At 41.9% G+C, this 26,641-nt stretch overlaps 1 protein-coding gene across 3 annotated transcripts in view; it reads left to right on the top strand.

Moving 5' to 3' along the window:
• Positions 1-4,915: 4,915 nt before the first annotated feature.
• The window catches only part of LRIG2 (leucine rich repeats and immunoglobulin like domains 2), a 66,412-nt gene continuing 44,686 nt past the window's right edge, over positions 4,916-26,641 (top strand). Inside the window, exons 1-2 of one of the 3 annotated variants that reach the window (XM_029228420.1) lie at positions 5,178-5,383; positions 8,901-9,078. Coding sequence is in view for 1 of the 3 variants with exons in the window: in XM_029228419.1 (XP_029084252.1) it covers positions 5,145-5,383 (239 nt within the window). In the remaining 2 variants the exon portion in view is untranslated. Of the gene's footprint in view, positions 5,384-7,388; positions 9,079-26,641 lie in introns of those variants that run through there. The other 2 variants (XM_029228419.1, XM_029228421.1) reach the window with 2 other exon arrangements.

Raw genomic sequence — 26,641 nt, 5'->3', positions numbered from 1 at the left:
GTGAAATAAGTCAGACAAAGAAAGACAAATACTCTGTTATCACTTACATGTGGAATCTAAAAAATAAACCAACTACAGAATATAACAGAAAAGAAACAGACTCACAGATATAGAGAACAAACTAGTTGTTACCATTGGGAAGAGGGAAGGGGGAGGGGCAAGATAGGGATATGGGATTAAGAGATACAAGCTACTATCTATAAAATAGATAAGCAAGGGACCTCCCTGGTGGCGCAGTAGTTAAAAATCCACCTGCCAGTGGTTAAGAATCTGCCTACCAGTGCAGGGGACATAGGTTCGAGCCCTGGTCTGGGAAGATCCCACATGCCGCGGAGCAACTAAGCCCATGAGCCACAACTACCGAGCCTGTGCTCTAGAGGCCGCAAGCCACAACTACTGAGCCCGCATGCCACAACTACAGAAGCCCGTGTGCCTAGAGTCTGTGCTTTGCAACAAGAGAAGCCATTGCAACAAAAAGCCCGCGCACAACAATGAAGAGTAGCCCCCGCTCACCACAACTAGAGAAAGCCTGTATACAGCAACAAAAGACCCAATGCAGCCAAAATAAATAAATAAATAATAAAAGAAAATACATAAATTTATTACAAAAATATCTGCCTGCCAATGCAGGGGACATGGGTTCGAGCCCTTGTCCAGGAGGATCCCACATGCCATGGAGCAACTAGGCCCATGCGCCACAACTACTGAGCCTGCGCTCTAGAACCCATGAGCCACAACTGCTGAGCCCGCGTGCCACAACTACTGAAGCCTGCGTGCCTGGAACCCGTGCTCTGCAACAAGAGAAGCCACTGCAATGATAAGCCTGTGCACCTCAACGAAGAGTAGCCCCTGCTCGCCGCAACTAGAGGAAGCCTGTGTGCAGCAACGAAGACCCAATGCAGCCAAAAATAAATAAATAAATAAATTTAATAATTTTTTAAAAAGTTAATAAAATAGAAAAGCAACAGGATATATTGTACAACACAGGGAAATTTTGTAATAACTTTAAATGGAGTATAATCTATAAAAATATTGAATCACTGTGTTGCACACCTGAAGCTAATATTTTAAATCAGCTATAGTTCAATTAAAAAAATCCTTATACCTTTAATATTTTTACTTGTGCTCCAACCTCTAGTACACAGTTATATAGAAGAAATGATAGGCATTCTTGTCTTGATCCTAATGTGAAATAAACAGTTTTAATGTTTCACTATTAAGTATGAAGTTTGTTGTAGGTTTTGGTAAATACCCTTTATCAGCTCAAGGAAGTTCATATATTCCAAGTTGGCAAAGAGTTTTCATAATGAATGTGTCTAGAATATTATGTTTTACACACATGTATATCTCATATAGTAGATATTTACATATCTTATATGGTATATGTGACCTATGTTATATAACATATACTGTACTAGTGTATATATGTGTGCGTCGAAGAAGGAAAACCATACAACTATTTCAGTACCTATGTCTCTGTACTGAAATAGAGACAATGGGAGAGATAATGGGAAATAGATAATGGGAGATGGGACAGCTGAATTTTAAGGGGGTAGTGTTCATACAAAGGTCTTGTATTTATACAAAGGTCTGGAACAAGGGATCCAAAGTGAACAGTTTTCTTTAGGAGTCTGGAGCTGAGTTATCTCTGCTTATAGGTCACACTGAACTCTAAAAACTCTCCCCAGGTACTTTGACACCCAAGGATTAATTAGATAATCCTAGGGCAATGGATACAAAAACCCTTTATTCCATTTTTATGGAGAAACATATCACTAAACTCTTTATTTATTTATTTAATTTATTTTTGGCTGCGTTCAATCTTCATTGCTGCGCGTGGGCTTTCTCTAGTTGCGGACAGCCGGGGCTACTCTTCGTTGCTGTGCGTGGGCTTCTCATTGCGGTGGCTTCTCTTGTTGCGAAGCACGGGCTCTAGAGCACAGGCTCAGTAGTTGTGGCACACGGGTTTAATTGCTCTGTGGCATGTGGGATCTTCCCAGACCAGGGCTCGAACCCGTGTCCCCTGCATTGACAAGAAGATTCTTAACCACTGTGCCACCAGGGAAGTCCCTAAACTCTTTATTAAAAACATGTATTTGGTAAATCTAGTTGGCTACATGGGGGCTTACACTGTGATTCTCTTTATTGCTATGTATATTTTTCATACCAAGAAAGTTTTTTTTTTTTTTTGCTATACACGGGCCTCTCACGGTTGTGGCCTCTCCCGTCGCGGAGCACAGGCTCTGGACTCGCAGGCTCAGCGGCCATGGCTCACTGGTGCAGCCGCTCCGCGGCATGTGGGATCTTCCTGGACCGGGGCACGAACCCGTGTCCCCTGCATCGGCAGGCAGACTCTCAACCACTGCACCACCAGGGAAACCCCCATGAAAGTTTTAAAAGAAAAATTTTTAGATAACTTTATTAAGTAGAGTGTAAAATAATTCTCATCATCCAGTCATTTAACAAACATTTATTGAATGTTTATTATGTGGCAGTTACTGTGCTAGTCCATATGGGAGTACAAAGATATATAAGGTACATATAAGTGCTATCAAATATGGTAAAAAAATAATGTGCAGAAGGAATTAAGAGCTGGGAGGGACTCCTAGCTGGTGTGACCTGTACCACTTATTGGGGAAGACACAAGATAGAGAGCATGAATTTCTAAAGAGCCCATAGGGAAGCTGTGAAACTATAACGCAGAGTGGTACTAACGTGCCTCTTCCCCCTTTTTTTTGTGGGTCTCTTGCCTATGCCCAGTTTCTTAGTGGAGGTTGTTAAGCATTTTCAACAGCCGGGGAAGTGAGGCTAAGAGTGAGTTTCACTCTGCTGTCTTGGTTTTTTGTTTTTTTAAATTTATTTATTCATTTATTTTTGGCTGTGCTGGTTCTTCATTGTTGCGCAGGGGCTTTCTCTAGTTGCGGGGTGAGTGGGGGCTACTCTCCATTGCCGTGCGCGGGCTTCTCATTGCCTTGGCTTCTCTTGTGGATCACGGGCTCTAGGCGCGTGGGCTTCAGTAGTTGTGGCACACGGCTCTAGAGCGCAGACAGTAGTTGTGGTGCACGGGTTTAATTGCTCTGTGGCATGTGGGATCCTCCTGGACCAGGGCTCGAACCCGTGTCCCCTGCATTGGCAGGCGGATTCTTAACCACTGCACCACCAGGGAAGTCCCCTGCTGTCTTGGTTTTAAAAGTTCAGTTTGGATTGGAGCATTGTCCTTGATTCCAAGAAATATTTCAATATTAAGAAACAGAAAAAGGTTTTTAAAAGCATAATTGTGACTCCAAACCTGCCATGGAAAGACTGATTTCAGTTACTTTCTAGGACAACCCTATGTTCTAGGCATTATCATTTCCTTTTAACCTGCTCAGGTTTTTAATTTACAAGGGTCAGAAAACCCATAGTAATTAATGCCAGCCTACCTCTGTTTCTGGCTAGGTTAATTTAACCTGTCTGGGCTTGTTTCCTCAGCAGCAATAACTGTCTTGCCAATTTCACAGCAGTAGAGGGATCAAACAATGTAACAGATGCAAACGCTCCTTGAAGAGCATAAAAGCACTAAATGTAAATGTAAACTATCACTGTTATTTTTAAAGTCTTATCCATAATCTTGGGTATAATGCACGGCTGAGTGAGTCTAAGGTTGTAACTGAGTAGGACCTTACATCGCCTTCCCAGGTCAGGCCTTTCCTCACATCCTCTGCTTTAGTTCTTCTCTGAATTACATACATAACAGTATTTGATGCACATATCCTGAGTTGTTTTACAGGTGTGAAAAACCCCCACCAAACGGATGATATTAACTACTTGATGACCATGAACACATAGCCCCAGGCCTCCTGGAGCCTAAGGACTGATAATGTTAACCCCTGTGACACTGCCCTGTTACCTCACCATCAGCCAATCAGAGAATTGTTCATGAGCTGATCACATACCCTGCGACTCTCCTCCCCAATCTGGCCTTTAAAAATGCTTTGCCAAAACCCTTTGGGGAGCTCAGGGAGTTTTTGGGCCTGAGCCACCGGTCTCCTTCAGTGGCCCTGCAATAAACCTTTCTCTGCTCCAGACTCCGACGTTTTGGTTTGTTTGGCCTCATTGTGCATCAGGCACACGAACTTGCGCTAACAAGGTGGCCAGACTTCACTGTTCCTGGTAGGTTTTCCACAGCCTCTGCTTCAGAATAAAAAAATTCCTTACATCCAGCCTTTACTTTGTTGACAGTTCGACACCCTCTTTATCTACATGCCCTGCTTGCTTTTTTGAGAGTGAGTGTAAATATAGGACAGCATTCTCCAAAACAGAGGAAAGAAGAGTATTTTACTTAAAGACATGCCTTGCAAGTGCAGCCCAATCAACATTTATTGAATTCCAAGACAACAGAAGCTGGAGGTACACAGATGCAAAAACAGGGCATCTGCCTTGAGGAGCTTAAGAGCCCATCAACTGATAGTGGTAACCTGCTTTCTGTTAGGAGAGTGGGAGTTTCCTTCCACTTGCAGGATTGCAGAAGCTGCAGACCAGGAGGGGCAGAGGAGGACCCAGCTCGGCTCTGGAGGCCGTGGGCTACATGAAAGCTCCCGCGCCCCCTTAGTGTTTGCGACTTGGAAGGCACCCCTTCTGCCATTCCCCTTTCTTGGTGCCGGGAGAAGATAAAAGATCCTTTTCTACTACTATAGTAGATACATCTCAAATCAGGACTTAGGACTTCAGCGCTTCAGCCCTCACTCCCTCCTAAGGAGCCACTGCACACTCCAGCGGAGGAACGGCGGCGGAGCTCCAGGGGGCTCCCCAAAGAGCTGAGCATCTTAAAGTCCTCCTTAAGGAGCTCGCTGTCTCCAGCCCCGCCCCTCGTGGAGTCCCGCCCCCGACGCGACCTCGTCCTGTGGCACCGATTGGTTGGCTCCTGTGCGTGAAGACGTTGCGTCGTGGGGCGGGGCGGAGTAGCGTTGTCCGTAGGTCCTCAGCCCTGTGTCCTCGGCCACCGCCCCCGCTGCTGACCTGTATCCACCCCTCGCCTGCCTTTAGAGGGTACAGGCGACAGCAGTTTCTCTAGGTGGTCGAACAGCCGCCAAACGTCTCCGTCGAGCTGCTTTTTCTAGTTGGCGGCTCCTCTGGGCTGCGTCCAGGTCGGGGGGTGGGGAAAAATGGCGCCGGCGCCCCAAGGCGTCCGGGAGGAGCCGCTGCTGGAGTGTGGGTCCGGACTGCTTTCCCGGCTGCTCTTCCTCGCCCAGGCAGTCCTCCTCCTGCTGCCGGCCGCCCGGGCAGGCCTCTGCCCCGCGCCCTGCTCCTGCCGCATCCCTCTGTTGGATTGCAGTCGCCGGAAACTGCCAGCGCCCAGCTGGAGGGCGCTGTCGAGCTCACTGCCCCCCGACGCCGTCAGCCTGTGAGTAGAGTTGCCGGGCGGGGGACCAAAGGAAGGAGGGGTGCTCCCCTTCCTCGAGGGACAGGAGGGAGACGGGCCTGGTCGGAGGGCGCGGCCAGGAGCCTAAGTTCTGAAGGGGAATGCCATTGCGATGTTGTGAACTTTTTTTTGTTGGGGGGTGGTGGTGGTTGGAGCCTGAAAACCTGGTGTTCAGGTTCTGGAGACTTGTACGAGGACCAGGGTTAAAATTCTTGGGAGCAGGGAGTCTCTGATTTCTGGGCTGGGAGGAGTTGGGGCGGTGATACTGTTAAGGGTTCACTGGTCCTGGGCTCCGGCATTGGCTCTTGAATGGTTGGGGCTCCTCGCTCATTTTGGGCTGCATCATCCTGTGCACCAAGCACGTGATTTTATAACCACGATCATAAAGACTTATGAACTGTGTTTTGGCTGTAGTTCAGGTTTTGGCTAATTTTGTGCTGTATTTTTGACAACTGGGTTAAAACTTCATGTGTTAACTACATCCAGTACCACCTTGAACAAATATCTTTATAAATAGCATTTTTGATCTAATTTAGGATTCACCTTGTAAAAGAAGGGAAGGCGTATCTGTTACAAAATTAAGTGTTTTGTTTTCAATGCATTTCCTTGTGGCAAAGACCTTAAAAATCAGTCCTCTTTGTTTATGTATGAGAAGCAAGTACAATGGTTGGATGAATTCTTCCGGAGACTCCACTGCAGAGTGATCACCTTGACAGGCCTGTGTTAGTGGCACCTGGAGAGCTCATTAGTCTGAGTCAGCCTGGTGGCATTAGGAGCAACAGTAGGTATTAAATGCTGCAATTATGGGGCTTGTTAACCACTAACATACGGTTATTTCTCTGCTGCTAACTGAGCAATGTATTTTTTTTTTTTTTTTTTTTTTGCGGTACTCGGGCCTCTCACTGTTGTGGCCTCTCCCATTACGGAGCACAGGCTCCGGACGCGCAGGCTTAGCGTCCATGGCTCACGGGCCTAGCCGCTCCCCGGCATGTGGTATCTTCCCAGACCGGGGCACGAACCCATGTCCCCTGCATTGGCAGGCGGACTCTCAACCACTGCGCCACCAGGGAAGCCCTGAGCAATGTATTTATTGACAGACTTCTAACAGAGTCATCTCTAAAACAAGACCTGTCACACACACACACAAAAAAAGCTCGAGGTGTGATTAAAATATGAGGGGATGTTTGGATTTCCATTGGAAATGGAATACAAATAGAAGGTCTGTCTCTGCAGAGGTTAAAGTGTGTATACATTTGCAAATAGCTTATGTTAAATAGGAAAGGAAGCTACCTCATAAATTCCTTGAGAAAATTAAGGTAACTTAAGTAACCAAATGTAGTAGCATAGATTTGCAGTGTAATGAAGTGTTTCCTGTTGTTTTGTGATAGTGACACCTGTAGCTAATTCTGGTTCTGTTGATGCAAATAACATTTAGCAGTTCATATCAGTTGCAGTATAGTCTGAATTAAACCTAGCATAACATCTTAGTAATGCGGTAACTACCTTTTTCTAAGAAATTCGTGAAACAACTACCTGATTATGACAAACTGAATCTGATTATGACAGACTAAATCTGGTGCAGGTTTAAAAACAACACAACTTCATTTAGCTGTAATTGAAATAAATGTGGCCTACTTTTTAAGATCCTCCATTGGTAGATAAACAATAATTAGAAATAGTTTTAAGATACATTTATTTTGTATCTACATTTATGTAAGATACATTTATTTTGTGTCTAGGTTTGATTTTTTTTAATCAAGACAAATTGCTTAAAGCCAAATGACATTCAAAAATTTTAAATGTCCTATAATGAAATTGACATTTTCAGTTGAAGTGAAATGCCTTGGAGAGCAATTTTCTTGTAGAAATGTAATTGGATGGAAGTCTTACATTAGCAGAAGAACTCTTAGAATATTAAAAGATGAGGTTGTGCTGTTTTAAACTGAGAAACGTAATATTTTTCATCAGTTGCCTTCAGCTATAAAACAGGTACATGTGGTTTTCTTTATGTAATTTTGAATTTTTAAAACATATGCAATGCTTTAAATGTATTAGTGATTCAAACTCAAATGCTCAGACTTGCAGCAATCATCAAAAAGATGATAGACAAAATTCCTTAACCCTGGGTTTTAAACTATGTATCTGCCCCCAGTTACTGGCACAGAGCCCCTGAAACCCTTGTATCAATAATTTCCAAAGTGATAGGAGAACTAGGAGCACCTTTCCTTTTTCTATTTGGTCTTTGACCCTAATTCCTGGCACAGAGCTCCTACATCTCTTGGAATCTCCTGGGTGATAGGAGTATCTTTTGACCTAACGAGGTGACTCTTGGTGGGCTCCTGGATAGCTTCAGGATTGGGGTGGGTCACCAGAAAGACCAAGCTGTGCTTAGAAGCTTGGAACTTTCAGCCCCACCCCTCGGATCCTACAGAAGAGGAGAGGGGCTAGAGATTGAGATAGTAATTGATCATGCCTATGTGGTGAAGCCTCCATAAAAATTTTCAAAGTATGGAGTTCAGAGAGCTTGTGAGTTGGTGAACACACCTACCAGGAGGTATGCTGTGAGGGTGGTGCATCCCAGCTCCATGGAGACAGAAGCTCCTGCACCAGACCCTTCTGGATCTTGCCCTGTGTATCTCTTCCTCTGGCTGTTCTTCTGTGTCCTTTATCATGTCTTTTGTTATACAGTTAACCAGTAAACATAAGTAAGTGTTTTCCTGAGTTCTGTGAGGTACTCTAACAGTGCTTGAGTCCAAGGAGGGGCGTCGTGGCAACCTCCAATTTGTAGCCAAGTTGGACAGAAGTTGTGGGTAACATGGGGAGCTACGACTTGTGATTGGTTTCTGAAGTGGGAGGCCATCTTATGGGACTGAGAGCTTAACCAGTGAGGTCTGCACTAACTCCAGTTAGTGTCAGAATTGAATTGAATTGCAGGACATCTAGCTGGTGTTGGAGAATTGGTTGGTGTGGGGAAAAAGCACACATCTTGTGTCAGAAGTACTGTGTGTGTGAGTAAAGGAAGAAACCAGTGACAAAAATTTTTTGCTTGAGCAAGCTTTAGTCAGGCTACTGAACCTTATCCTGGGCCATCTGTGCACACCCTTGTAAAATGCAGTTTTAGCAGTATCCCTGCTAAGTTAGTTTAGTAGGAGTCCCCCACCCTCAATGTCTGATCAGATTCCTCCTCCTACACCATCCCCCAGGTGATATCTGAGTACCCTGGCCCGTCTTCAGCAAGAATCCTTTTGGGTCTATTTAGTTAAAAACCCCCTTACCAGATGTTTTCTCTTAGTAATTTTCCATTCACCGACACCACTCTGCTCCTTAGCTATAAGTTTTCTCTTATTTCATGGAGTATTCAGAGTTAAGCCCAATCTCTTTCCCCCACTTTAAAGTTTCATTGTAGTGGTTCCTTTATGTATCGAGAAAGCCCCATCCCCCAAAGTCTTCCTTACCATGCTTTAACAAGTATCATTGAGTATTTTTTTCCTTTTAACAGTTATGGTGCCACAACTCGGGATAGGATCAGATTCATCATTGGACCCCCGGACCTCTCACCCAGGACCCTAAGTGCGTACCTTTGAAGCCTTTATCTTCACTCCTGACTGATTGATCGGGGATCCATTGCTGAGTCCGACTCCTGAATCATTGCTCCGGACTAACGTCCGTGGAAGCTGGTAAGGACAGATTTTGATTGTTAAGAGTCTGAGTACAGTTGACCTTGAACAACATAGGTTTGAACTGTGTAGGTCCACTTATATGCAGATTTTTTTCAATAGTAAATACTCCAGTACTACACGGTCCATGGTTGGTTGAATCCATGGATGCAGAACCTTGGATACAAAGGAACTGCACGTATGGAAGGCAATTACAAGTTATATGTGGATTTTTAACTTTGCAGAGGGTCGGTGCTCCTAACCTTAGTGTTGTTCAAAGGTCAACTGTATACTCCAGAAGTTGGGATAGAGTCCCAGATAAACACAGGCTGGGTTAGAGTCCCAGGTTTCTCTGTTTGTAAGAAAGCTCAGTTAGAGTCCTAGGTTTTCTAGTCTGAAAGGTACTTACTGGGTTGGAAATCTCTCCTTCCTGGCTCTTTTTTTCCTGAGTGGGGATTATTTATTCCCTGACTCTTTGGGCTGGAAGTCTCTTCTTTCTGGCTCTTTTTTATTATTCCCTGACTCCTTATGCTGGAAGTCTTTTTTCTTGGCTCTCTGTGAAGCCTCTTTGTTCCCTCTCTTGGGTCCTGCTTTTCCCATGAGAACTTATTAGATGGCTCAAACCCCCTTCTTGAACCCCTGCTGAGTATATTCTCTGTCTCCCTCCATTCTTCTTGGCATGCTTTTGTTGTGGATAATGTGGAACTTCACTGGCTTCTTTCGGAAACTTGTGATCTCTCTACACTGGCTCCGCTAAGACATCTCCCTTCTCATTGCTTCTGCTCCTCCTTTGCCCTCTCACCACCTTCAGTATTTCCTCCAATTCCCTTGAATACTATGATATGTCCTTCTCAAAGCCCCTTCATCCTCTGTCCCCTGCCAGACCTTTTTACACCTCAGTCTTTTTTTTTTTTTTGTGGTACGCGGGCCTCTCACTGCTGTGGCCTCTCCTGTTGTGGAGCACAGGCTCCGGACGCGCAGGCTCAGCGGCCATGGCTCATGGGCCCAGCCGCTCCGCGGCATGTGGGATCCTCCCGGACCGGGGCACGAACCCGTGTCCCCTGCATCAGCAGGCGGACTCTCAACCACTGTGCCACCAGGGAAGCCCTCCACCTCAATCTTTATAGTCACTTGATCTTTGGACCCCCTGCCCTCCACTAGAGGCTGTTAAGAAACTTAGGGACCCCCCAAAACAACTACCTGAAGCTGAAAAGGAAAAAGGCTAATTGGAAATAGACTGTATGTTTTCAGCAGTTGGATGGGCTTTGGAGACCTGCCTCTAGGAGCCTCTAGGTGTCTCCTTGGTCAACACCTAAAATTTGGTCCATAGCCTCCATAAGATTACATATCAGGGCAACGGAAGGTGGTCTGTACAGAATTGGTAAACAGGTAACCTAAACTTGTCCCATTTGCCATAAACACAATTCACATAAAAACATAGAGTAGAGAAAAGACAAGAGATTATTATTTTATATAAACCAGTGAGTTTGTATTACTATGTTTTACTAACTCATGACTAAAATTTTCCAGTGAAAACTTAAGATCTCTATTAGCATCTGTCTGTATGTTTATGTATGTCTGTATATATGTTGTAGAGGTGTGCTGTTTTTCTACTTCTAGATGGTATTACCAAATTAATTTATAAAATCCAATCCTGTTCAAATTAGCTTAGAGATAAATGAGCAGTTACATAAATTAAGTATTCCTGAAACTCTCAGAAACAGAGAAGCTCAGTGTTTTAAGTTTACATGATCTGGGATAATTTTTCGTAAATAAAGCTAATTTGAATATTGTTGGTAAAATAAAGAACAGGCATGTCTTCAGAGTTGTCAGCATTAAATATGGTGCAGACATTAAATCTAAACTAAGAACAAAATGTACAAAAAAAATGAATTGCTTCCTGTATGTCAAGCACAGCAGTAAAATAAAAAAGGGGGAAATACCATGTATGTAACTTTTTAGGTTTTTGCTTTTGTGATGTTTGCCTAACATGCATGTGTTATAAAAAATAGTTAATAGGGAAATAACTTCAGATGATGGCTGGCTTTGTTTGGCGTTGTGTCTGCCTAAAATAAAAATCAAAGTCATTTGTAAGTAAGATAAACTACTGAAACATTCATTATTGAACCTAAATTTAAGTTTATATACTTTTGGCATCTTGTTTTTACATGTTACAAAGAAACAAGATATTTGGATCTATTAGTAAACATTCTTTTGCTACACAAAAATTGTACTAAGAGGAATCGTATGCCTCTAGAAATTGCAAAATTGTATATTCAGAAATATACTAGTTTACTACAGAAAACTGATACATGACAGACCACAATTGCCTACTTCCTAGTTTTCTCTGTTAAAAAAAGTTTATTAATAGTTAAAAATCATAATCAATATATGTAAATGAAACTACTAGAAACTGTAAGAATGAAGAGAAATAACTTTGTGTGCAAGGTATGAAGGATGTGTTTAGTTAAGGGAAAAAAAGGTTTTTATTCTAAGGTAGAATGAGTTCCAGAATGAGAAAGAGGAAAAATACAGTACAAAAACTGAATAGATATTAGAAAAATGGTTGTAGAAGATTTGCAGAACAGGAATTTTGTGTTTGGTTAAGTTGCTGAGATTGAATGGATTTATTTGTAAGTTACAAAAAAAAAGTGAACTTTAATATCAAAAGTGTACTGGAATTCCCTGGTGGTCCAGTGGTTAGGACTCGGTGCTTTCACTGCCTCGGCCTGGGTTCAATCCCTGGTGGGTTCAATCCCTGGTGGGTTCAATCCCTGGTTGGGGAGCTAAGATCCTGCAAGCTGCGCAGTGCGGCCAAAAAACAAACACAAAAATGTATTGATGCAAAACTAGAATCCCAAAGTTTTATTGGATTCTTGGTCTGTTCTTATTAAGAAACTGTAAAAAGGTTTACCTTTTAAGTAGTCTGCCTAGGAAACAAAGATTTTGTGTCTTATCAAAATAATTTCCTGTGTTTCATGTTGTCTTTATCAGGTCTTTGATTACTCTAAAACATTGAGTTTTCTCAATATTAGAAGAGCTAAGTTTTTTTTTTTTTTTTAAACAACTATGTGACTTTCTGTATTTGCCTTTGAAATCTTTTGTCACTTTGTTTAAATGGATAACTAAGTATTGTTTCACAGTGACCTGTGATCTTATTTAGTCAAGTGTTTAAACTTTTCAGTATTTTTGACAACTTCTCAAAATCAAATTCTAAATGGAGTCTTTTTGACTCCATTTAGGATGGAGTCTCGAACTACCTTCGAGACTTTCCAGAGGCCTCTGGAAAATCTCAAAGGATATGTCTCTCACGTTGTAAAAGGATATGTTAAACTAATTAAGTTCATTTGGTATTTTAAATTACATGAGAAGCATAGTCAAATAAATGAGGACAAATATTCTTAGGTTGTACACGTACGGATATATGTTACTAATAATAGGTATTCCAGAAAAGTGTGAAGTTCATAGAGATTTGAAATAGCCTTGTTGTCTGGTTATTATGATAAAATATTGTATGCCACAGAAATAACTAATTTTTCTTATCAAGTGAACTCTCATCAGAACTTTAACCATGGCCATTTTAAGTCTTTTTTCATTCACGGACAAGTTGTTTTACTCTCATTCTTCTCTGAAAGCATAAACAGTCAGCCACAGGCAAGAATGCTCCATGATGCCATCAGTAAGGCCATGCCACGAGATTGAGAGAATTTCCAGAAGTAATGAAGAAGCTGATGGATTTATGAAACTGTTAACCCAAGATCAAGTAGAACAAGAATTAATTACATTGGACTGAATAAACTGATGAGGATGGTTATAATTTTTTTTATCACTCTTTGTTTGAAACATTACTGGTTCTTTAATGTTTTGCTCTTCAGATTTAAATAACCTTTTTCGGACTTCCCTGGTGGCGCAGTGGTTAAGAATCCACCTGCCAATGCAGGGGACACGGGTTTGAGCCCTGGTCCGGGAAGATCCCACATGCCGCCGAGCAACTAAGCCCGTGAGCCACAACTACTGAAGCCCGTGCGCCTACAGCCCGTGCTCCGCAACAAGAGAAACCACCACAGTGAGAAGCCCGTGCACCACAACGAAGAGTAGCCCCCGCTAGCTGCAACTGGAGAAAGCCCCCATGCATCAGTGGAGAGGCAGCGCAGCCAAAAATAAATAAATTAATTAAAAACGAACAAATAAATAACCTTTTTCTTTTCTCTTATGTTATCTATAGCTTACAACAGTAATCTGGTAGATAATACCTTTGTGAACAAAGATGAAACAATTACTTTTTCTCCCTACCTGATTCCTCCAGAATTCAGAAACTTTTAGCCAGTATTCTTATTTTCATGACAATGTGGTAGTTTAAGTTCAATAAGAATGTGCTCTTGTAAGAGGATACAATTGGAAATATAGGTTATATTATCATGGCTTTGACTGAAATGTTATATAAGAGTGAACTGTGCATAGAATCTGGTTTAAGGGACTAAGGTTGCCTTCATGGAACCGGTGCTCTTGGAAAAACTGGCCTGCTGTCTGGCTTACAGGGTTCTCAGCCTCATAGGTGAGTAAGGAAAGTCACTTCCTGGCAGGTCCAGGAACCTTACGATATCCTGGGGACATCAAGAAGAGAGATACTCACCTGAATCTTTAGGAATGGGAGATGAAGTCTGGTGGCTAGTTCCTGAGCTGGCTTCCTAGCCTCAAGAGGCTTTTAAAAGCGTAATCTGAGATTCCTTATGAAAAGTTTGAGCAAAACGAACTCAAAAAGAGCCTGCCTATATGGTCAATCACTATTCTTGCTGCACTTACATGAATAATCAGGACAAATCTAATGAGACCAGAATTATGTAAACAAGAAATAAAAGGTTAACTATAGAGGGAAGTTTTTTTTCTTTCATTGTAAAACTGTAGTGCACCCTTGTGGCTTCTGTCTTGCACACTGGCCAGTCCTTACCACATTCTCAATTCTGGTTTCCTCCAGTATCTGACTCTAACTCTCCAAACTAATGTTTCCAGTTTTTTTTCCCCCACTCTCCTGACGTGGCATCACTGAGAACTAAAATTGCCCTTTTCCTGAAATCCTGCAAGCTGAAGCTGGATGACTTGATATAAACTTAAAAAAAAAAAGAGCACAACACATTGTATATGGGCAACGTTTGTGCCTCCTGCTGTGTGGACCACTTACAGAATTCATCAGAACATTTAATGCCATCCATCACCAGAGACATTCAAACTGCAAACCAGGAAACTTCTTCAGGTGGCCACTGCCATCCTCATTCTACCTTTTAAAGATGCTTCAAGTTCAAATCTAAGAATCCCAACTGGCTACCCTCTGGACTGAGAAACTGGATCTCTAACTATTAATTTTGGCTTTTATTTTCATAGAAACTCCCCTCATTAAATACCTGACTGCTGGTACCATTGAGCAAATATAATACCAAGTCCCTACAGAAGGTTCACCTGGTCCTTAATGAGCAAAAGGCTACTGAATGAGAAAATAGACATATTGTTCAGAGGAAAGAAGAATGTCTCTTCTTTCCTTGAACAAGAAAGGGGCCTGACAAAGATTCTTTGACTAAATTTTGACTCCTGAACCACCTTCATCCAGGCTCATCTGTATACTTACTTGTAAAATGCAGTTTTAGCAAGAATCCTGCTGAGTCAGTTTAGCAAGAAACCCTTGATACCTGATCACCCTTGATATTTGATCCGGTTTCTCATGTTCCACCATCCTCCAGGTGATGTCTGATCACCATGGCTTGTCTTCAGCAGGAATCCACTTAGGTCTATTTAGCCAGAACCCCCCTTACCCTTGTTTCCAGTTTTCCATCCACTGATTTTGTCCACCCTGCTCCATGGCTATAAATTCACACTTGCCCATGCGGTATTTGGAGTTGAGCCCAATTTCTTTCCCCCCACTGCAAAATTTCATCATAGTGGTCCCTATACCCTTACAGATAACTTGCACCACCTTGAATAAAGTCTTTCTTACCAGGTTTTAACACGTGTCATTGAATTTTTTTTTTCTTCTTTTAACACAGAATTTTTCCTAGATGTTTGGTATCACAGGAGTGAGATTTGCTAGAGTGGATCTGGCTAATGGAAATGTGATTTGGGAAGAGAGAGGATAAAAAGGCAGGGGATCCAGAACCTTTGATTCCTGGGTGACCACATGGTCACCCATGATATGGAGCAGCAGCTGTGCTGCTCTCAAGTTACTAAAGGTAAAAGTTACCAATGGAATTTAGAGATGGATCCAATTCCTGGCCTCTTGGTTCACTGGATGCATAAGGAAAGGGAAACTAGTAAGAAAAAGATGAACTGTTTAATCCCTTGGTTATTGTGGTAACCAAATTATAATAGCTAAAATTGAAATAATGTAATAAGTAATATGTAAAAGTGAAATTAAAAGAGAGTGCTGGGTCAGACCTTGATGCTGGACCAAGCTCAGATTTCACTAAGTCTGAGCTTTGGTAACTAGCCTCAAAGCTGCCCACCAAGGGAAAAATTAAGCAAGGACCACAGAAAGTACCTCTAAGCCCTCTGTCCACCAAGAATGTAGTCAGTGTGCGGGGAGGGCAAAACCAAGAAACTACTGAAATCAGGGAGTACAGTGTGAAGGAGTTGTTTCATTTTGTGGATCAGTAACATCAGCTTCCTGAAGAACCTTTATTAAAATGGACTGTGAGGGACTTCCCTGACAGTCCAGTGGTTAAGACCTCGCCTTCCAATGCAGGGGATGCGGGCTCGATCCCTGGTCAGGGAGCTAAGATCCCGCATGCCTCGCAGCCACAAAAAACCCCCCCCCCAAAAACATAAACCAGAAGCGATATCGTAACAAATTCAATAAAGACTTAAAAAAAATAAAATAATAAAAATGGATTGTGAGAGTCATTAATTTAGGAGCAGTATCTGGTTTTAGATGCTGCAGTGGGGAAAAGCGTGTTTGGGTTGATGGAGGATCCGCAGGTCACTATGGAACAATCACTGATGGCCATATGTGATCCAGACACAAAGTAGTTTATTCCTGAGGGAACAGCCAGCCTAATGGATTGGGCAGTAGCCACTGTAAGGTCTGTTTATCCCTGAGAAAGAAGACTGTCCACCGCCTCCAATAAATGCCAAGTGGAAGCAGATGATATGTTTTGTGTATAAGCCACGTGGGATTATCTTTATGATAATTGGGATGTTCACTTGCTGAATGTGCCTGTTACCCAGTCTATGGTAAATGCTGTGATTAAGGGGAAACTCTTACATGGGCACCCCATATAACCTTACTGCTGCAAAACCAGGGGACAATTGGGGAAGCCTTATGTATTGGCTGCCTCATCTTCCCCTCTGGATCTTATAAAGATGCTAATAAAAACATTAGGTTAGTTAAAAAGAGAATGAGGAACGGCAAAGGAGTCAGGGAACTGATCTTAGCAAGGTGGACATTTTTAAACAGTTACTAAGAAATAAGGTGAATAGCAAATATTGTTAGGAGCAAAACAAAGGAAATAGGGAAGAATCATGGAATTCAACCCAGCAGAATGGAAGGCTTTAGATGGTTTTAAGAAATGGGATGAATAAAACAGACATTAGTGGGGTTAAAACAAAGCTTTTATTACTGCACTACCCAAGGTTGGGCAGGCTGGAAAGACCTCCTTCTGATCCCCCAACATTAAAGGTCTCCAAAGAAGTCTGCTCTGTTTAGTTTGAAGAAATCTAAAAATCTAAAGACTGAGATTGCAGTGAGAAACTTGACCAGCAAACGCTTGGGTCATTGGTTAGGCAGATTAAATGAGATAAAAATTGACAGAAAGGGACACTTTCCTGGCCGTCCAGTGGTTGGGATGCCGTGTTTCCACTGCAGGGGGTGTGGGTTTGATCCCTGGTCGGGGAACTAGGACCCCACATGCCTTGCGGCACAGCCAAAAAATAGAAAAAAAATTGACAAAAGGGCCAGGGTCCCTTGGCTCAACCCACGAAGGGGGGACACCAAAACCTTTTGCAGTAGAGTGGATAAAATGGTCAGAAGGTAGAGAAGTTCCCAGGATTTCCTGATAGGAGATCATCTTGCACTGTGGTACCAAAACCCACTGGTGAAACCTGATACAGCTGAGAACATAAAAATATAAGGGTTGATAAGATTATGAAGGTTGGACTGTTTAAACAGGCTTTAAGTTGTATCTTCTTTACCTGAGTGTTTTATAGGAATGGGTGTTATGTCTGTATGGGGACTGCTTCCCCTACCTAGTATTCTACAACCAAAATTTGTTCATATAAGCCCTAATGGAGGCTATAGTTAAGAATGTAAGGTGAAAGTTTGTAGGAGAATGGTATATTTGATCAGACTTTTACCTGATTGTATAATGAAGATGGACATTGTATCTGGTTGGGGAATGTTTTCTCTACCTAGTGTTGTAAAACAGAAGGCATGTAAATCTACACTTCAAGCAATATTACTAATTGGACACGCTAAATGGGAACCAGTAAGGTGGCCCAAGCCCACCTAGCATAGAATAGAAGCTGGAGTGTTGGTATGGGAAAATTCTCTGTGTGATAACCCTGTGTGTACCTGAGTGCCTCCCAGCAACAGCTTCTAGGACTTTGGACTGGAGAATTTCCAGTTGAAGGGTAGTTATTGGCTTCCTTTGGACATTAATTGAAACTGCCTGTATGACTAAAAGTCATAAAGTAATCTTGAAAAGAATCTTGACGTCTTGCATAATGTCTGATAAACACTCCAGTGGGGAGGACAGTGCCCAGAAGAGTTTCATAATAAAATGGCAGTGGTTTACACAGGATCATACTGTCTGGGGCATGCGAGGAGGATATACTAAAGAATAGGGAGCCTCTTTTCCCTTAGGACTGACTGTGGAACTGTGTGAGGAGCTGCTGGATTATGTTGTCACTTGGAAGTGTCCTATAAACAGCTCATAACTGACCAAAAAAGAGCTGCTTGGTTTGTGAATGACAGTTGCAAGGTGAAGGGACAGCATCCTATTTTGAAGGCCACTACCGATAGAAGAAGGTAAAGACATTAGCTCACTGGGTTGAATTGCATGCTGTTTTCCTAGAGTAATGCAAGAATTGAACAGTGGTAAAAAACCCCTGTGTTTGAGTTTTTACTGACTCATGGACAACGGCCTATGGCCAGACCATATGGTCAGGCAGAAGAGCAGTGGAAACATGGCCTGTTAAAGGGATGCCCTTATGGGGCATAGCCCTATGGGAATTACTGTGGGAATTTGAAGGGTGCATTAAAGTAGGGCTTTGTCGATGTCCACCAGGAGAAGCCCCTTCTAAGTTCAGAAGGTGATTAGAATCACCAGGCAAATACCCCTGTGTGCTCAATTGAGATGGCCATGTGGGTCCATGAAATGAGTGGATATGGGGGCATTGCAGCAATGCAGAAATGGGCTAAATCCAGACGTATTTCTCTTGTATCGTCTGAGGCACAAAATGACAGTAAGTATTGACAGAATAATGTTCTGTCTGCAAGCAAAAGAGACAGAGATGGCAGATGACTAAGTGTCAGATTCCTCTGGGGGAAAGGCCTTGAATATAGCTAGTAAGTGAGACTGATATTGGTAGACCTGGGGGGCTACAAATGAGTCCTGACAGGAATAGACACTGACTCTGGACCAGGCTTTACTTACTTGGTGGTAGATGGAAATGTACAAGAGTGCTTTGAAACAACCGGAACAGAAGATAATTGTACCAGTTTGGATGGCCGACCATCATCATCTCTTCAGACCAAGGAATACACTTTATAGCCCATAATGTCCAAGAGTGGGCAGAGAGAGAGCCTCCTCAGGGTACTAGTTTGACGGAGAACTAGAATGGGCAATTAAAACATTGGTTATCTAAAATGGGAGAGAAAAAGACATGAAGGGCTGGCTTATATACCATGAAAGTGCACTCATACTCAACGTGGGGTGGGGCTAAAGGAGTGGCCCTACTTATAGAGTCCTCTTTCTGGTGGGTCTGGGGAAGAGGGTGTGGAATGACTATGCAATTCTTACTAAGGGAGAAGTATTCTGGTGTAACAAGTATACTTTTTTCTTTCTTTCCCCTATTAACTTTCTTCCCCCTGCTTGATGCAGTGGTCATAGGACCAGGCCTGCAAATATAAGTGCTGGAAACAGAGATGATTCCTAAGCAAGAAGCTAACTGTAATTTTAAATTTGGGGTCAAGATTCCTAAGTACCTGATGGGGTGGGTTGTGCCTTCATCCCATCTTGCAAAATTGAGGTAAACAGTGAATGCCACTATATTGCCTGGTGGTAAAAATAGCCCAGGTAGTTCTGTAACTGTGTTACCTTACCCTAAATGAACTGTGGACTGAAGGGGAGGAGCTCTTTGCTATCTAGACCAGCACAGTGACTGAACCTGATGTTCCTTCCGAAGTTGGAAGAGTTTGGGTATACAGGGAGAGAAGGAGCAATAGTAGCTGAAGATAAAGAAACAAGTAAATGGGTTGTGTAGTGAGGGAAATCCAATAATAACACCACAAAAGGGCTCAGAGTAGTCGATTATATCTCTTAATGCAGTTACACCAGATGACTGAAAGAGTGAAACCATATGTTTGCCTAGACCACACCTGCATTTGGAACCTGACAAGATTAACTGGAAGCCTGCAAACCCGAGTGGCCTTACCTGAAAATTATTTTTCATATCATATGATGATGGACTGTTCCAGTTATTAATGACTGAATGGGATTCTAACAACATGCCAGTATCTTTTGAGTATATATATATTGGTCTCTGCCCCTGGCTCCTGGCACACAGCTCCTGAAACCCTTGTAACTTCCAAAGTGATAAGTATTTGGAGTGCCTTTTGTTCTAATATTTGGTCTTTGACCCTGATTCCTGATACACAGCTCCTACATCTCTTGGAATTTTCTGGGTGATAGGGGTGTCTTTTGACCTGATGGGGTGACTCTTGGTGGGCTCCTGGATAGCTTCAGGATTGGGGTGGGTCACCAGAAAGACCAGGCGGTGATTAGAAACTGGGAACCTTCAGCCCCACGCCCCCCATCCTACAGAAGAGGAGAGGGGCTAGAAATTGAGGTAGTAATTGATCATGCCTATGTGGTGAAGCCTCCATAAAAAATTTCAAAGTATGGAGTTCAGAGAGCTTGTGAGTTGGTGAACACACCTACCAGGAGGTATGCTGTGAGGGTGGTGCATCCCAGCTCCATGGAGACAGAAGCTCCTGCACCAGACCCTTTTGGATCTCACCCTGTGTATCTCTTCCTCTGGCTGTTCTTCTGTGTCCTTTATCATGTCTTTTGTTATACAGTTAACCAGTAAACATAAGTAAATGTTTTCCTGAGTTCTGTGAGCTGTTCTAGCAGGTGCTTTATTCCAAGGAGGGGGAACCTCCAATTTGTAGCCAACTCGGACAGAATTTGTGGGTAACATAGGGATCTACTGTTTGTGATTGGTGTAGGGGGCAGTCTTGTGGGACTGAGCCCTTAATTTGTGGGGTCTGCAGTAACTCCAGTTAGTGTCAGAGTTGAATTGCAGGATATCCAGCTGGTGTTGGAGAATTGGTTGGTGTGGGGGAAAAACCCCAAAAATATCTGGTGTCAGGAGCATTGTGTGTGTGAGTAAAGATAGAAATGAATTTTTTCCTAGGCAGAACCTTACTTAGATACTGTCTTTTTAAAAAAGAGTTTATCGTTGGTTTACAATATAGTGTTAGTTTCAGGTGTACAGCAAAGTGATTCATTTATATATATACATATATCCATTCTTTTTCAGATTCTTTTCCCATGTAGGTTATTACAGAATATTGAGTACGAGTTCCCTATGCTATACAGTAGGTCCTTGGTGATCATCTATTTTATGTATAGTAGTGTGTATGTGTTAATCCCAAATTCCTAATTTATCCCTCCCCTCCATGTTTCCCCTTTGGTAACCATACATTTGTTTTCGAAGTGTGTGAGTCTTTCTGTTTTGTAAATAAGTTCATTTGTATCTTTTTTTTTTTTTTTTAGATTCCACATGTAAGTGATATCATATGATATTTGCCTTTCTCTCTGACTTGCTTCACTTCGTATGGTAATCTCTAGGTCCATCCATGTTGCTGTAACTGTCATTATTTCATTCTTTTTTATGGCTGAGTAATATTCCATTGTATATATTTACTACATCTTCTTTATCCATTCCTCTGTCAGTGGACATCTAGGTTGCTTCTGTGTCTTGGCTATTGTAAATAGTGCTGCAGTGAACATTGGGGTGCATGTATCTTTTCAAACTATGGTTTTCTCTGGATATATGCCCAGTAGTGGGATTGCTGGGTCATATGGTAGTTCTAGTTTTAGTTTTATAAGGAACCTCCGTACTGTTCTCCATAGTGGTTATGCCAGTTCATAGATACTGTCTTTTTTTTTTTTTGGGCCACACCACTTGGCTTGTGGGGTCTTAGTTCCCCGACCAGGGATGGAAGCTGGGCCTCGCAGTTGAGAGCACCGAATCTTAACCACTGGACTGTCAGGGAATTCCCTAGATACTGTCTTTATGCTGCTTCTTTTTTAAAAAAATATATTTATTTATTATTTATTTTTGGCTGTGTTGGGTCTTAGCTGATGTGCGTGAGCTTTTCTCTAGCTGCGGTGAGCAGGGGCTACTCTTCGTAGCAGTGCCTGGGCTTCTCATTGCGGTGGCTTCTCTTGTTGCGGAGCATGGGCTGTAGGCATGCGGGCTTCAGTAGTTGTGGCACGTGGGCTCAGTAGTTGTGGCTCACAGGCTCTAGAGTGCAGGCTCAGTAGTTGTGGTGTGTGGGCTTAGGTGCTCCGTGGCATGTGGGATCTTCCTCGACCAGGGCTCAAACTCGTGTCCCCTGCATTGGCAGGCAGATTCTCAACCACTGCACCACCAGGGAAGCCCTGTCTTTATGCTTCTATATGTCAGAAACTCTTTCAAATTTTATTTGGTAGTTTAAAACTTGACTGGATTCTCCATGGCAGAGCTCTGTGTCACATTGTTCTGATTTTACACACACACACACACACACACACAGACACACACACACACACACACACACAAGATTGAAAGACCAGGTATGTTAGTCAACTTGTTTTTTCAAGTAAGAACATTAGAACCCCTCTCCTCCAACAATTATTTGCTGTTATGGTCATTTCATGATAGCACCAAAAAATTAGGAAGTACATGATTTTTTTTTTTTATTTTTATTTATCTATTTAGTTTTTCGGCCACGCAGCAGGCAGGATCTTAGTTCCCCGACCGGAGATTGAACCCGTGCCCCCTGCAGTGGAACTGTGGAGTCTTAACCACTGGACTGCCAGGGAGGTCCCAGGAATACATGATTTTAGAGTTAAGGAAAATTCTGTAGATTAACTATATTTAGCTTTATGGAAAACTTGACCTTATTATTTTCGTTTTACTGTTGACTGCTGAAAACTTCATCATGGATTTGGGAACCACTGCTCTACTAGATTAATTGGAAAGAGATGGCAGATGACACTTAGCCACCTGCCATCTCTGTCTCTTTTGCTTGCGACAGAACATTATTCTCTCAATACTTACTGTCATTTTGTGCCTCAGAGGGTACAAGAGAAATACGTCTGGATTTCATATGCATTTAGTTGTTACTTCTAGTTTCTTAGTCTCCTCTGTTCTCATAATAGTTACTGTTTAAGATTTGTCCACATTGTTCTTTGGAGTAGTTGTGAACAGATTAGTTCTTTCGCATAGGAAAAGGGCAGTTTATGTTGAATAACTCCAGGAAGTCTTTCAGATTTACACGTAACTTGAGCTTTAACCTCTTTAGCTGTTGCTTTGTGTGAGTGACATTGGTAAAATGTTTTCACTGTTAGTTACAGATGGAGTTAGCCTCGATTCCTTCAAAGGTCCTGAGCTCACTACCAGTGACTTGCGTGATGTCAAGCAAAAACCGCAGAGCTTTGCCTATACTTCATATTTCGTTCCTAAAAGGGCAAATAATTTGTAGTATACTTACATTCTACATTTTCAGTGATACTGGTAAGGATTGAGATACTCTTTGGAAGATATTCTTAGGTTTTAGAAAGGTGATATGGTAGGGGAGTTGATTTGAGGATGTTTGTTTTTCTGAAAATGAACTCTTCAACCTTCTATTGCATGTAGAGGATACAGGTTGTGAAGAAAACTGAGAGGCAGAAACATAACTTTGACATAACTTGATGCTTTTCAATTGGATAATCCAGCTGGGATGTGAAGAGAAGAATTCACTTTAATTGCTTCAAACCACAAGGTGGTGAACTGAAAATGAGTCCCTTTAAAAAAGGTACAGATTAGATTTCCCCTCTATTAAGGTCCCTCATATTTACCCCATTTGTTACTATCTACCCTTGTTTTATACCTCCTTCTTCCATTTTGTGTTCCATGATATTTTCACTGCATTTTATGGGGAAGTGAGATTGACTGCGGGGTGGAGCACAGTGAGATTGGCTATGGGTTTAGAAACGTGGTTTACTCTGTCATCAAACCAAGGTGGGACTTCCCTCTCTTGGCTTCTAGGCCTCCTTAGGTAGGAATCAAGAGGAAACGCTTCTTGCTCTGCATAATATCATCCTATCCCAGTTCTACACTCCAGAGTAAAGAAGAGCTTATTCCTGGGAAGATTCCCCATGCCTTCCTTGTCCTGACCCTCACATCCTCACCGCCAACCAGTATCTGCTGTGAGACCATCAGCCCCAGGCTCATTATGCCCTTTATTCTTGTTCACACCAGTCTCCACAAGAAACTCAGGACTTACAGGTTAACTCTCTTCTCCATAGAAAGCCCCAACCCTCTTCTTGGCTTTATTTTTGTCTTTAGTAGGTATCATCTTCTGACATGCTACATATTTTACTTTGTCTTTTCAATAGAATGTAAATGTCACGGGGGCATGGATTTTTATCAGTTCATTCATTGCTATGGATGAACAGTGACCAGCAGTAGGTACTCAAAGGTATTTGTTGAATGAATGCAGCAAATAATTGAATTAAAGAAAACCTTTTGAGGGAGATTAGGAGAAGCTCTCAAAGAAGTTAAAGCAGTCCTTTCTCAATTGCTTCTCTAGTTTTTTTTGTTTTTTTTAAATTTTATTGGAGTATAGTTGATTTACAATGTTGTGTTAGTTTTAGGTATACAGCAAAGTGATTCAGTTATACATATATATATATATATATTCATTCTTTTTCAGTTTCTTTACCCATATGGGTTATTACAGAATACTGAGTAGAGTTCTCTGTACTGTGCAGTAGGTCTTTGCTGGTTATCTGTTTTATATATGGTAGTGTGTGTGTGTTAATCCCAAGCTCCTAATTTATCCCCCCTGGCCCCCGCAATGTTTCCCCTTTACTTCTCTAGTTTTTTTTTAAATTTTATTTTTGGCTGCATTGGGTCTTCATTGCTGCGCGCGGGCTTTCTCTAGTTGCGGTGAGCGGGGGCTACTGTTTGTTGTGGTGCGTGGGCTTCTTATTGCGGTGGCTTCTCTTGTTGCAGAGCACAGGCGCACGGGCTTCAGTAGTTGTGGCTCGCAGGCTTAGTTGCTCTGCAGCATGTGGGAACTTCCTGGACCAGGGAGCAAACCCGTGTCTGTTGCATTGACAGGTGGATTCTTAACCACTGTACCACCAGGGAAGTCCCTCTAGTTTTTAAAATATCTTATTAGATGATTTCTTTTCAGCGTACCTCATTCCCCATAGTAAACATTTTGAGTGAATCAGTATATTATCTTAGCTAATTATTTGTATTTTAAGATCATCTTTTTAAAAAAAATAGAGAAAAATTTCTGAATATAGGCATACTAAGTTACTACTAATTCTAACTCCCATCTCACTCTAGGATGTTTTGTTTAATTGTACCAAAATTCAGAAAAACTTCTGTGTGAACAGTCTTTCATTTATTCTGATTCTTTGTTTTTATAGGACTTTGCAGTGTCTATTAGATATTTACTAAATACTAGTGGATCATCAGTTGCACAGAGTGTCATTATAGCTTGCAGCCATAGTTTGAGGGGTTTTTAATAGTCTACAATTTCATTCCAACCTGTACACCAGCCACCTATTTCTAAAGTTGGGATCCTTCAAAGGCATTTGGATGTCTTTCACGTATCCTATCTTTCTAGGTGCTAGCAGAAACACCAGTTTTATTCTTTAAAAGAAACAGACCCACTGGTAAATCCCTAAAGCACATTTAGGGGAACGGGGAATACACTGCTATGGTGTTTCCAAAATTCAATATCTGTTGTCCTTGGCTTGCATACTACTGTTATATCGAACTGTTTCACGTCCAACAATTATTTCAAAGCATATACTATATGCCTTTCTTGCATTGCATTAAGGATTTTAACATATTTCATCTTCTTTATCCTGGTCTGCCTGGGAAAGTGATAAACAGATGTGAGCCCATGAAATTTATTGTAATCTTCAAGGCATTTTTGTTAGTTCAGAAAATAGCTGAAGAAGAAAGCCTATAATGACAGAGGCTTAAGAAATCTTATCTAATACATATTTGGTAAAGATCACTTAGATCTCATTGTTAACACAAGTCTACACTGAATTATCTTGATATTTTACATTGAGCCCAGCATAATTTACCAACTTAAACTCCTTCTGACACTGAGAGTGCCTGTCTTATCATACTTTCCCTAGCATTGATTATCATCATCTGAATTATTCTTTGCTAATTTGCTAGGGGAAAAATCATATTGTTTTAATTGCTTTTCTTTGTACAATTTGTTTGATTCTCTTAATGTTAACTTTGTCTTCACTGGTTCCCTTGCCCTGAATGGCACTCGATTTTAGATGTTAGAACCACTTGGAAAGAGGAGAGTAGTGTGCTCAGTATATCCCTAAGGAGTTTTACAACGTTGACCTTTGCCCTTTTTGACAAGATCTTTCTGGGCAAGGGAACAATAATTAAGAGATGAAGAGAACCAAACAAGGCTACTACTGGAAAGTGGTAAAGAAACCTAGGGTCATTTCACCTTGCTATAGACTCCCATACCTAAACCCAAATCCTGACTCTCCTTCCCAGTGAGCTATGTAGCCAAGGAGCTATCTAACAATGTACTAGTATGTCTTGCTGCGTTTACCTAAGACTTCATTTTTAAAATCTTATTTTAGGGAATACACATAAATTATAAAAGAGCATATATTCTCATTAAAAGAAATCAAGCAATACAGAAGAGAATTAAATAGAAATAAAAGCACCCATTCCTTCTTCTACCCCTTCTATCCCACCCTCCTGTGGTACAAATAGGGATTTACAGGAATTTCATCCTGATAGTAAATATAATTTAGTGGCATTTTGGTGTCAGTGAGACTTTAGTTTAAGGTGATCCTGTAAACTCCAGGAGGGATTATATAAACTCCCCAAATGTCTGTTTTGTTCCATACTACTTAGTGCAGTGCCTGGCATATGGTAGATGTCAAATATTTGAGGACAGTTTCATTGTAAGGCGAGAAAAGGAAAAGAATTGAAAGAATCTTAACAGAGCTCCTCTGGCCATCAGGCTTTGGGGTATTAGATTTCTGGAGAAGCGCAAGGGTTCTCAGCACTGGCTGCATGTTAGACTATCACTTGGAGAGCCTTAGCAAAATACCAG

Source organism: Monodon monoceros, unplaced genomic scaffold (genome assembly GCF_005190385.1).
Source record: "Monodon monoceros isolate NGI ecotype Baffin Bay Population unplaced genomic scaffold, NGI_Narwhal_1 Super_Scaffold_18, whole genome shotgun sequence".
NCBI classification, from domain to species: Eukaryota; Metazoa; Chordata; class Mammalia; order Artiodactyla; family Monodontidae; genus Monodon; species Monodon monoceros.
The sequence above is the reverse complement of the archived record's forward strand: the minus strand, read 5'-3'. Positions and strand labels throughout refer to the sequence as shown.